The 13,257-nt window shown below is 35.0% G+C and overlaps 1 protein-coding gene across 6 annotated transcripts in view; it reads left to right on the plus strand.

Annotated features, from left to right (window-relative positions):
- Window positions 1–11,837, plus strand: part of CYRIA (CYFIP related Rac1 interactor A) — a 54,146-nt gene extending 42,309 nt beyond the window's left edge. For 4 of the 6 annotated variants that reach the window (XM_048936236.1, XM_048936238.1, XM_048936235.1 and 1 more), the window contains 9 exons: window positions 1,152–1,273; window positions 2,139–2,244; window positions 3,582–3,718; window positions 3,800–3,877; window positions 4,166–4,282; window positions 4,382–4,461; window positions 5,981–6,107; window positions 8,258–8,379; window positions 9,784–11,837. In XM_048936236.1, coding sequence (XP_048792193.1) covers window positions 1,152–1,273; window positions 2,139–2,244; window positions 3,582–3,718; window positions 3,800–3,877; window positions 4,166–4,282; window positions 4,382–4,461; window positions 5,981–6,107; window positions 8,258–8,379; window positions 9,784–9,847 — 953 coding nt within the window. In that variant the 3' untranslated portion in view covers window positions 9,848–11,837. The remainder of the gene's footprint in view (window positions 1–1,151; window positions 1,274–2,138; window positions 2,245–3,581; window positions 3,719–3,799; window positions 3,878–4,165; window positions 4,283–4,381; window positions 4,462–5,980; window positions 6,108–8,257; window positions 8,380–9,783) is intronic. The other 2 variants (XM_048936234.1, XM_048936233.1) reach the window with 1 other exon arrangement.
- The last annotated feature ends 1,420 nt before the right edge of the window (window positions 11,838–13,257 follow it).

The following is a 13,257-nucleotide window of genomic DNA, read 5'->3' on the forward strand; positions in this document are numbered from 1 at the left end:
CAGTTCAGCAGCCATGTCTGAGCTGGGATTTTCATTTTTGGAGCAGTTTTCTCCTTGTTTCTACTTTCCTTCTGAAGTATAGAGTAGTACTGTTTTAAGTCTCCCTCCATCTTTATAATAAGCCCCTTTTAAGTGTTGAAAGGCCACTAAGGTCTCCAGGCAACCTTCTCTTCTCCAGGCTGAACAACCCCAACTCTCTCAGTTTATCTCCACAGAGGAGGTGTTCCAGCCCTCTGATTATCTTTGTGCCCTCCCCTGGGTCTGCTCTAACAGGTGCATGCCCTTCTTGTGCTGGAGCTGAACACTGCCACAGGTGGGCACGATGAGAGTGGAGTAAAGGGCCTACTGGCCATGCTTCTTGTGATGCAGACTAGGTTAAAACTGGCTTTCTGGGACACACGTATGCACTGCTTCCCTCACATCCAGTTTCTGTCCACCAGCACCCCCATATCGTTCTACTCAGGGCTGCTCTCAATCCATCCTGCAGTCTCTACTGAAGTTTGAGATTGCCCCAAGCCAGGTGCAGGACCTGAGACACATGTGGGCATTTTGATTTCCTTCAAAATGTCATTACTCTGAATATAGAAGGTCTACATATCACTCCACTTCCACCCTGAAAACAAAGTAATGATTGATAGAAGTGGATTAAATAGAGCTGCTATTCAAGTATTGGGAATGGTGTCTGCCATTCAAAAGGAAAATGTTTATTTTTGTGTAGTACTGTACTTACGTTGCATAGAAGGAGAAAAATACTCTGGGAAGCCTGGAGGAAGGGTGACATGGCATAATATTCTACTGCACCATCCACTGAAAGGCTTGATTTTATCCCCAAGCTGCAAGGAAAGTAAGTGATCCTTTATAATTGATCTTTGGAGCTCGTGAGTGAGGTGCCTTTTTACTGAAGGACCAAGACACTATCCTCTTTTCTAATTACACTGCCTTATGATGCTGAGACTTCTGAGCCAGAGATTACCAAAACAATGGAAAAACTTTAATAGCTGAATGGCAGTGCAGAATAACTGTATAACTGTATCATTTAAAAAAAAAAAAAGACAGTGCAAAAGTCAAGTGATATAACGTAAACTGAATAATCTTGCCATCAGTATTGCAGCTACATTCTGTCTTACACATTTTACTTTTATGTTTCTTAGATGCCCAGCCCACAGATGGAGAAAGAGAAGTATGGAATCAGATCAGTGCAGTTTTACAGGACTCAGAAAGTATGCTTGCAGATCTTCAGGCTTACAAAGGAGCTGGACAAGAAATTAGAGATGTATGTTTGTTCAAGCTAATGGGAAAGCTCTAGAAGAAAAACTGAACAGAACACTGTGTTCTGTTCTGTATCCAGGCACATTCTATGGAGCTGTATGAGAATCTTTATAATTCTGTTTTAAAAACTTACGGATTCAGTGCAACATGATAAGTTGTAATGTTAAATTATTAAATGATGGCTATTGGAACTTCTTTTGGGTCTACTACTAGCAATTAATTAATATTTATTTTTCACTTTGAGACAGTTTTGTATATCTCATTTCATATACCTTATCGCTAAAGTTACAGTTAAGAACTAATACTTAAGAAATAATACTCAAATGTCTGAAACTCATAGGAAAAAATACTGGAAATAGCTACTCTATGTAAGTGAGATAATGAAATACAGTAAATTGGAATTTTATATCAATTTTGCACGTATCTTACACTGTGAAACTAGTTTTGAGGTACAATTCTGAATTGTAACTTACAGTTTGTCTCAGCTGACCAAACCTTTCCCTGTGTCAGCCTCAAATTTACTTTTAGTTTGAGCTCTTACCTACATAAGTTTAAAATAATAATAATTGTAAAAAGCTGTTTATTTCTGCATACAGTACTTATACTCCTGATGCTTTTGCAGTATGTTTTTATTCAAAGATTCCTGCATGTCAGTGTTGGATTAGAATGAGTATTTTTAAGTTATGCTAAAGGGAAGAAGGAAAAGAATGGTATTTTTTAGACTTAATAACTTTCACACATGATGTTAATTCTTATAATTGTCCTATGTTTTACAATACTTTCTGAAATACTGTACTGGACAATTTCCAAATCACCTTTTACTTGCTGTTTGTAATTCACAGTTCTTTATGGTGGAATTTTCATTTCAGGCAATACAAAACCCCAATGATATCCAGTTGCAAGAGAAAGCATGGAATTCAGTGTGTCCTCTGGTCGTGAGGCTGAAGCGCTTTTATGAATTTTCACTGCGATTAGGTGAGCCCTCGTTTAATACATCTGTTTTATTCAGTTACTTTAAAGAAATATGAAATTTCTTTTTCCACTGATTTTAAATGGCTTTTGTTTTGACTCTTTGATCTTAACAGATATTTGCCTTCAGTCACATTTCTCAGTGCAGATTTTTTTATCTTCTTTTGGTTTAAAAATTATTTAAAGTTTGTTGGCTTGCCACCTAAACTGTATATTATCTAAATAGAGCACAGAGAATGCAATTGTGACTGTAACGTTTTTATCTGTTGCCTCCCACCGTTCATTGATGTTTGTCGTACTGATGTGGTTTACATTTTTTAATTTAAATTCTCATAGAGAACAGAGTTTTAAAAGGAATGAAGACAAAAATATTTTGAGATTTGCTTTTAAATAAAAAGAAGGGGGGATAACAAGGACAGGAGGATATCGATACTCTTTTGCAGGGTGAAAATGCAAAGCTGGGCACATTTTAAACTGAGTTAACCATCCATGCTGCCCTCAAAAAATGATGTAATTAAGCCTTGAATTAAGACTCTGGATGACAATCTTTGTGCAAAAAAATGTTTCTATAAAGTAGAAGGAATGGATTCAAGCTACGGCAGGGGAGATTCGGGCTGGACATTAGGAAGTATTGCTTTTCAGAAGGGGTGGTCAGGCACTGGAATGGACTGCCCAGGGAGGTGGTGGAGTCACCGACCCTGGAGGTGTTCAAGGAAAGGCTGGATGTTGTGTTGAGGGACATGGTTTAGTAGGAGCTATTGGGAATAGGTGAACGGTTGGACTGGATGATCTTTTAGGTCTTCTCCAACCTTGGTGATTCTATGATTCTATGAAAGTTCCCTGTAACAAAAATTCTTCTATAAAGTCTTGCTATGCCTATCAGTTTTTGAGTAATGTTAGTAATTATAGCCACAGGAGCTGAACTACCTTTCTATCGGTGCCTAAGAGTACACTTTCTGTAACTAAGATGCCAGAACAATCTCTGTACTGTGTTGATGGCTATTTCAGGAAGATGAAAAAGAGAGAGCAGAATATTTGAATATAGGAGAAATGCTTTCTCCATAGAATTTTTGGTAGGGTTCCGAGATAAAGGGTGTTAGATGGGAAAAAGGGACATAATGGAAAAGAGTTTGTTGATACAGAATGGAGAGAAAATGGCAGAAAGTTTAACGAAACTTAGTAAGAAATTCCTTTAATTAATTTCTCACCTTAGAATATAAACGAAGGGGATTCTTGTTAGGGCTGTGCATATTCTTAGCCTTCCTTCTCTTCTAACAAGTATTTAAATACTTATGTAAAGTCTTACCTTAATATGGACTGAAAAGAAAATATTTTGTTTTTAGAAAAGGCCTTGCAGAGCTTACTGGAATCTTTGACATGCCCACCTTATACTCCAACTCAACACCTGGAACGGGAACAGGCTCTGGCTAAAGAGTTTGCAGAAATCTTACATTTTACTCTTCGTTTTGATGAACTTAAGGTTAAACTCTTTTACTGCATGCTATTTTTTTTCCATATATTTTGAATCAAAACTGATTATTTTCTGTTTTCTTTCACTAAGATGAGAAACCCAGCAATTCAAAATGACTTCAGTTATTATAGGCGCACAATAAGTCGCAACAGGATTAACAACATGCATGTAAGTAAATAAGGTCTGATCTGCTCTTAATGCTGAAACCTATCATTTTGTGTATACCTATACCGTTTGTGGTAGCGTTAGTTTTTGGGGTTTTTTTGTTTTGTTTTTGTTAGCTGTCATATTCTCAGCTTCACAGTGAGAGTTAAGCAGCAGTCTGGATAAAGTGATTAGGCTGGAACTATTCATTCAGCAATCTGCTTCCTGACGTGAACGTGCTCTGTATCTTTTTCTTGCTGCTGTCAAGATTTTAAGAGTTTAACTAACAATTTTTTTTCATGTTTTTCTCAGCTAGACATCGAGAATGAAGTCAACAATGAAATGGCCAATAGGATGTCCCTGTTTTATGCAGAAGCAACACCGATGCTGAAGACACTCAGTAATGCAACTACACATTTTGTATCAGAAGTAAGTAATGGGAGAGAAAAGGGCAAAACACACAGACATTCTTAATTTTAATTTTACAAGATGATCTACTCAATGATGACTCTTTTTTAACTCTTCTAGAACAAAACATTGCCAATTGAAAATACAACAGACTGCTTAAGTACTATGGCTAGTGTATGTAAAGTCATGTTGGAAACACCGTAAGTTTTATCTTAAATCTTGTTTCTATTGTATGTGACAATTTTTACCGTGTTTATTTATTTCCATCTGGAATAAATAGTTGTTGTTTTTTTTTCCAAATGATTTCCTGCTTGCCTTCAGTTGCAGTCACACTAATGAACAAAGCACAATGTGTTTTTAGAAAATTTTGCCTCCTATTTTAACCACCTTAGATATTTTTTCACAAATCAGTGCTGAATTTTATTAGGGAGGGTATTCAACGAAGGTTAACATACGAGTATAATCTTCCATAGGCTTTGGTATCTGTCTCACCTAACCAGAACTATAGGGCAACTACTGTCTCTTGCCCATCTTGCAAAATTATTACCATTCTTAGGGGCTAGATTTTGGCACAGATATGCATATAGTAGATGGGAATCGTCTCAAAATCCTGTGACATCTTAGTATGAGTCACTGAAAATACCCATATGTGTATGCTCTTTTTTTTTTTTTTTTTTTGCATAAGTAGAGAAACAGTAAATTGTGAGTTGTCTACCAGAAGAGAAAATTGAGTTTATTCTCCAATATTTAGTTTTAATTGTGAGATAATCAGACACTTTCACATCTAAATTTCTATAGCCTTTAAATCTGGTCATGTTATGGTGCTGTATTTATAGCTCTAAATCAGAGAATGAAATCTGAAGTCATTGTAAGCTGTGAGGTAGTACAGTACAGCTTTAGGAAATTTTAATTTTACCTTAAATAACATTGTATATTGAAAATAGTACATAACAGTCGACAAGTCTATGTACTATCTACTTAAATGGTATTTGTTTTGTAACAGTGGTGCTTGCCATTTTTCAGGCATTGTGCTTCTCTCTGTTACATTTAATTCACTTCTTTGTGATAGTTTTAGGTAAAAGAGCTGTAATAAGGATTGTCTTAACTGTATCATCCATATTCTTATTTTGCAGTTGAAAAGTTGAAGAGAAACTCTTTGGAATGGATTCAATCCATTCCCATACAATATACCTCTACTTTTTAGATGTCTGGTAAACCTCTGTTGTTGAAGTTGCCTATGTACTTTGAAAAGAGGTATCAGTAATTATGAACCCAGGTGAAGGCCTATACTTAAAAGCTGCTGAAATTAGATTCTGCCTAAACGTTACTTGTTTCAAAGTAAGAATTTAAGCAAAAAAAAAAAATAGTTTGCCTGTGAGGTCCCATATGTTGTGTTTCTAAGAAGAAGCAGAAGTATGATGAGTCTCTATCATATTTTATCAGCCATGAAACACTTCGGCAAAAGTTGCTGGCCTCATGGAAACGAGGTTATGAACTGGGAATGTTTGGTAAAACAGATTTAGATATCTATTTGCTTTCTAACCTGCTTTGTAAATTGACTGGGACTTATGCAATTTAAAGATCTTTAAGATTTTGCAAAGATTTTTCTTTTAAGTACTTTTAAGTACAATGTTTAGGTTTTGTTCCTTCATAACCTGGTTTGCAAAACTGTCCAGTTAATAATAGTCAAGACATTTTTTTTTTCCTGTTATTTTTCAGGGAGTACAGGAGTAGATTCACCAGCGAAGAGACTCTTATGTTCTGCATGAGGGTAATGGTGGGAGTTATCATACTGTATGATCATGTTCATCCTGTGGGAGCTTTCTCAAAGACATCAAAGATTGATGTAAGAATGACTTTTCTTAGTGTCTCGTAGGTTTGAGAACACCAGTCTGTGGATTTTTTTCCAGCACAGACTTATGAGTTTTTATAAACCATTTTAATAACTTTTGAGTAGCAAAACTTAGAATTTATCTTCACCTGTTTGCTTTCATATATCAGCTTGTTTGAAATTAAAATAAGTATTTGTATTTTCTCTCAGACATAGATACTCATTTGTCTTTATTTCTGCTTTTCTGCCAGCTGTATGGTTACCCTATAATAATTCTGTGATACAGCTACTCTTGAATAAGTTCTGTAGTCATAAGTTTTTATTTATCACGTAATCTCTTTATGCTGAAATGCTCATTTTTGGTTCTAGCTCTGTTGTAAATAAGCAGCTATTCTATATTGTCTCTGCTTAGCCTGAGATCTAAAGAGAACTGAACTCCCACTGTTGTAATGCTAATAATGAGCCTTCAGTTTTAGTTTTGGCTTGACCAGTCACAGCAGAATCAACCTTATATTTTCATCTGAGATATTGCAAGCACACACACACAAAAAAGTACTCTTTTTGTGCTGAATGTTTTTAAATCTCATAGGGCACATCTTTCAACAGAAATAATCTGTAATTCATGGTTAGTCCTTCCCTTTACAAAACAGCCTACTTCTAAAGAAAATATATAAATACATGTATATAATATTACTGTGCTTCACTCTTTGTTAGCATTTTTTTATCTGCAGATAACACTATTTTACCACATCCCTTTTTTGACTCTGCTTAACAGAGGGTAAGATATGTCAGAAAGAGGTGAATTGATTTGCTGAAGGTCACGCAGCAGATAGAGCCTGGGAATTGAATGCAGACTTCCTGACTGCTAATGCAGTCTCTCTACAGAGACAGCAGAAGTAAAAATTTTCGCAGTCCTGTATATAGTGTGTGCACTTTTGGTTCTCACGTTTAACCAAAAGCCTTGTAACCTTATAGTTAATGTAAATGAAAGGCAGAAACTTAGCTGTTGTTTGTTTTTTTTTTTAATGAGTAAATGGTCTCAAATATTAATCAGTTTAATTAGTTTGGGGATTATTCTCTTAAAAAAAATAAAAATAAAAAATCAGTAGATGCATTTGTATTACTACAATAAACAATTCTGTTTTCCAAGCCAATCACTTATTGGAATCCATTTTAAGAGTTCAGGGACAGTGGCACAAATTAACCTTTCCTTACTTTTTCAAAACTATTTCAAGCTGTTGACTGCAGGCACCTAGCTTAGATGTCCAAGAGCTTCTCTTTTCTGGCTGTTTTAAGGATCCTGATTCTAACAGAAGTGGAATTGAATCATTTGAATTTTTCTCCACTTTGGGTTTGCCTGATCTCAACACACACTGCTACTGCATACTGTGCACTGAGTTTTTTGAGTTTCACCTAGACTGGCTTCTGGATAAGTACTGGGTGTATACCTAGCAATGGAAGAAAAGAGTACTTCCAGAGCATGATTAACTACATCTGAAGTTATATTCTGAATAGGTTGGAGGAATTTATTATTCCTCTCTGTGAACTACATAGGGATTCTGTAGACTGAATCAGATGAGTTCTGTCTGCTTTCTCTGCTTCATTTTTTCTGATGTAAATGTGGACAGTGTTTTCAGCCTGATTTTTGTACTCTCAAGCAGATGTTCTTTCACTGTGGTGTTTAAAATCAGCATCAGGTACTTCTCATCTCAGATGAAGCTAGAAACTGCTAGTTATGAAACAAACTGTAAGCTATCACTATTTACAACTGGAGACTGAATACTGAAAATGTACTCCTTGTGTACAAATATAAATATAAAAGTCAGAGTTGAAACATTTCTTCTTACAGTTCCTGGGAGTGACAGGGAACAGTCTCTTAAAATCCTGGGTATTCTTTTTGTGTTTATCAGTTGTTGTGGAATATTTTTTTGAGTTGCAGCTGGGGAAATTGTGTGTGAATTAAAATATATATGTTTCATTTATAATTTAGTATCTGCACATGCTTTTTAAAGAAGATTATGTTTTAATTTTAATTATATTTTAATTTTTTAATTGAACATCATTTTAGATAAGATACACATTCATTGTTTCATATAAAGCAGCATTAACATTTCAGTAGGAAAAAGAGGCTGCCTATCTTTGGTGAAAGTTTTCCTTGTTTTCAGCTAGTGCAATTCATGTATTATTGTTCAGTAGTGGCATGCTTCTGTTCCCAGATGAAGGGATGCATAAAAGTTTTAAAGGAACAACCACCTGACACTGTGGAAGGACTTCTGAATGCTCTCAGGTATGTATGGAGCCTTAATTTTTTTCCTCCTAATTTTTTAAAAATTTAAGACTTTTTAACCTTATAATCTTGTTCTGTTAAGAAAACTGTCATTTCAGGCTTGGCTTTATCACATGAGGTTTTCTTAAGTTACATTCTTCGTCTTAGTTCCATTTCACTTCTGTAGGCAATGATTATTGATACTGGAAGTCATAATCTCTATGAATGACAGAGATAGTAAAAGTTCATTTAATTGCCTGTTTTCTCATAGTATTTATACTCCCCTTTTTTTCTTTCATTTGGATCAAGTAAACCATTCTATTTTAATTTTGCTTAATGATACAACTTGAAGACAGCTACCCAAATGTGAGTCCTGTAGCTGAGAGTTAAAAGTGCTGTTTTGGAAAACAAGACACAATGATGTGACTTCTCTGAAACTCAGAAAGGAGTCATAGTACCAAATTTTTTACAGCTGTGTTGAATTTTTTAGCTGTTGAGTGTTTGGATAGAGCAAGAAGTATTGCCACGACCATCTCTGCTTTTGCTTATCATATCTTTTGAATTGAAATTGATGTGGAGTTAAATCCTATGGCTATCAGATGTCTTTTGAGCTTGTGCGATGATTGATTTCCCTACCAACGTACACAGTGAAGAATATGGTTGGGCTTAAATGGAAGAAACACGCTAAAAGCTCTTCATTCCTCCTAGGATATTCCTAAATGTGCGGCTCAGCACCAAACAGACTTCTGGTTAAAACAAAAAAACAAAAAAAACAGGAAACACTTTATGTCATAAGGTACAAAAGTACAGGACCTTTAAGACAGATTCTTAACATTAAGCTTTCAGGTTTTGTCAAAATTCAATTTAGGTTCTTAAATCCTTTTAGTAGTTTTTACCTTATTTCTCATGTCATCTCATGTACTGTATTTCTTTTGAGGATTTAACTGAAAGAAAGAGAATTCTGCAGAATCAAGTGCTGTTGTTGAAATAAGATGATTTGACTTCAGTTTCCTACCAAATCACAGACACTGCATTTGACTGCAGACCTCTCTTTTAAATTGACATTTTAAATCTTGCTGCACTGACATTGCTATGATTGTTGGCTCCAGGCCAGGGTTTAGCCTCAGTTCTCAACCTATTAACAAAGAATAATTTCATGTAAGGCATATTTAGAAAATGAAGAGCAGCGGACATTTAGTAATTAAATTCCAGTGATCAATGAGCAAAGGAATATATATCACAGAATCACAGAATCACACAATTGTAGGGGTTGGAAGGGACCTCCAGAGATCATCGAGTCCAACCCCCATCTATGCATCTTTGTGTAAATGAACCACATTGATTTCAAAAACAGCCAATGAGTTTTTTAGACTTTTAAAATCCCTGCTTGTTTTGTTAAATACTGTTCTAATTTGTAATTTCTAGGTTCACTACAAAACACCTGAATGATGAATCTACTTCCAAACAAATCCGAGCTATGCTGCAGTAGTGTCCTGAGACAACTTAGATGTTTGTATTGACCACAGAAGATGTGTATGTTTACATAATTTAATACAGTTTGATGTTAATACTTGTGTGTATTTACATAACCATTTTCTTCACATTGCTAAAATATATGAACCTGTAGTCATTACCCAACTGATTATATATAATGCAGCCTAAGTTTATATGCTAGCCTTTATCTTTTGACCTTTAAAATACTTTTTTACTTAGATACTTTAGCTGAAACAGTTTATCTGTGCATTTTAATTCTTAAATGCCTTCTCTGGAAGATAAAAAGGAAATCAGATAAACTGAAATGTCAACGTTGCCATAGGAGATGAACTTCAAAGGAGGAGAAAGTTAATAAAAGAGAAAGTAAAATTGTAGGTATAGGAGAATACCTGAATGTTCATCAGCTTCATTAAATATGTTGTTTTTCCTGTAACTAGTGGAGATCTATCTAATTTTAAGGGTTATGTGCTGGCCAACATCCAAAAATGTATTGTAAAGAGGTCATTTTGCTTCTCTTAATATGTTTAGCCTGTTCTTTTCCATCACTGGGAAAATTAATACGTTTTCAGATATTATATAAATAAATATAAAGTGTATTTCAAGACCATTGCTAGATTCTGAAAACTCTGATTAATTTTATTAGATTTAGAAAGGTAAGGGAAAATGCTGATGTCTTTAAAAGAGAAGGTTTTGCTGTGTAAACACATAATGGCAAACATCTGTTAGAGACAGCTCTTCTATTATTTTTGCTAATACAAGGTTGAATAAAGGAGAACACTCTTTTGTAGAGTAGACTTGCCTAGTCTCAAATTGGTCTAATTAGACTAGGGATGATACAAAGAATTTTCAAGACCTGAGCTGTTCCTAAGCACTCGGTCAATTTCCTTGATGGTAATATTCATCAGCTGATTCAGAATCAGCACGGATATGTTTCAGCTCACTGCTTTTCACTATTTTTCTAGGTGTGATTGATGCTTCAAGGAGTTGATTTCCTTACTCAGTTGTTCTTACTTTCTAGCAATTCTCTCCAGTAAATGGAATAGAAATATTTTGCCAAAAGCAGCAAAGTGCTTGTGCTCTATTAAATGTCTTCTCTGAGTGATCTGCAATTGCTGTACATATTCTTGCAGAGGTCACATTCTGAAAATATGTTCAATTGTGTACTTTGCATATGTGCATGAAAACTCCAGTGCTTGTGCACAGGTTCAGATTTGTTTATTCTTCTGTACGTAATCAGAGGTTGTGTGCTGTCACTGGAATTTTTATGCTTTTCACTTCTGGAAAATATTAACCATAAGAGTTTGAAGATGCATTTGGTCTGCTAAAACTCAGCTGCACTGTTACAAATTTAGCCAATCAACTCTGTCCTTAAAAAGTATTAACTTTCATAAGTTCTTTAGAATTGCGTTAGAGTTTATTTGTGAGCAGAATTATATGAGGCTTCTCAGATGTCATGAGAACCCACAGATGTTAGCATTATACACATAACAATGCAGGAGAGCACTGCAACTGTAGAGGTCGTTTCATGGATCTGCAATTTTAGCAGATCACTGTTATCATCGGGAACAGAATTAGAAATTGCTAATTGTTTTTCAGAAGCAGTGCTCACACTACTATTTTATAGTAGTAAAGTCACTGTTTACAAACTCCATTTTTAATGGGGAGGCATTTACAAATATATATTAGGGGAAATTCTGTTTTGTTCTTGTCACTTTCAGTTAGTTAAATCAACATGAATTACACATCATTCTATTGACTTTTGGTATCTAATTTTAATACATGCTTACCTGCAATCACTTGTCAAGCAATGAAATCTTTATGTTGCCCAGAGGAATGATATTCATCACTTATGTAATAAAAATGTAAACTTTAAAGCATTCTGCAAGTTGTTATGTGCTGTTTGCTGAAAAAACTGAATTTCTTTGCCTGCTGTGATGTTTTTGTACAGAAGTTTGTTGGAAATAATAAAAAGTTTGGTACAGTAAGCATTGGCACTGTCTGTATTTAGACAACATTAAAAAGTTGAGAAGGATTTCATTTAAGTTTTGGATCTGAAATATAGTAGGCTCACTTTTATATTTATATATAATATATATATATCCAGTGTATAGTTTATTTAAATATCATCTGAATTATTTCACTTGCATGCCACACTGACACAACTTCAAGTTAGTTAAACAGTTCCTGATTTTTTGACAGTTAGTGTCAGCTGTCTGTCATCTTGACATGGGGAAATTGTTGATAATGGTTTACATAGCAGAGGAGATAAATCATAGAATCAGAATCACCAAGGTTGGAAAAGACCTCCAAGATCATCCAGTCCACCTATTGCCAATATTTCCCACTGAACCCATGTCCCTCAGTACAACGTCTAAACTTTTCTTGAATGCCTCCAGGGTTGGTGATTCCACCACCTCCCTGGGTAGCCCATTCCAGTGCCTGACCACCTTCTTGGAGAAGAAGCATTTCCTAACATCCAACCTGAATCTCCCCTGGCACAACTTGAGGCCATCCATGAAATTTATATCTGCACATCAGTCATCCTAGGCTGTGGTGGACATTTCAGACTGCCTTTATAATCAGTAAGATCACTAGAGGATGATTCATTTCATCTTAAGTGCAAATGAATTACTCTTAGAAGAGAGGCTCTGTAAGCTAGTGGTCAAAGCTAGGTCTCCATTTTGGCAATGCTGCTTCTGTGACTCGTCATTACATGAGAATACGTAAGATGATATCTTAATGAGAGATCATATCATAATGAGAACATTTCAGAATTGGCTTAAATAAGTTTGACTAGTTTGGATCAGAATAGCCCTAAAAAAAAAAAAAAAAAAGGGTTGAGGTTGTTCTGTGGTAGAAAAAGGTGCTATTTTAGGTTGATATGAATTTCTATTCAGAAGCATAACTCGTAACTTCAAAGCTTTATGCTGCCACTGAGCAGCTGTCAATAACCATAGTCTCTAGAAGTATATTTACTAGTATGCGATGAGCAGCATCACTCATAAATTATCTGATGTTTTCCATGTGCTTTCAAAGCAACAAAAAATCATCTCTGTTTTTCTATTGTATTTCTGCTAAACTTACACTGATATTGGGATGCGAGTAGTATATAAGATAACTTGTATTCTATAAATACACTGAATTAAGTAAAATAAGACATAAATTTGTCATATAAAATGATCTCTTTCCCCACTTCCATTCTTGAGAAGCTTAATAGAATCAATGTATTCCTACAGAAATACAGCATCATTACACCTATGCAAGTGTTTGGAAATATGGCATCTTTTTTTCATCCTGTACCTAGTTTTGACTACAGAGATCTTTGTATGCATTTTGAAATATCTCTACAGGCCTTAAAGAAAACCTGAATGTAGACAAATATCCTTTTTTTTCACATTTGCAAAA

This window comes from Lagopus muta, chromosome 2 (genome assembly GCF_023343835.1).
Source record: "Lagopus muta isolate bLagMut1 chromosome 2, bLagMut1 primary, whole genome shotgun sequence".
Classification (NCBI taxonomy): domain Eukaryota; kingdom Metazoa; phylum Chordata; class Aves; order Galliformes; family Phasianidae; genus Lagopus; species Lagopus muta.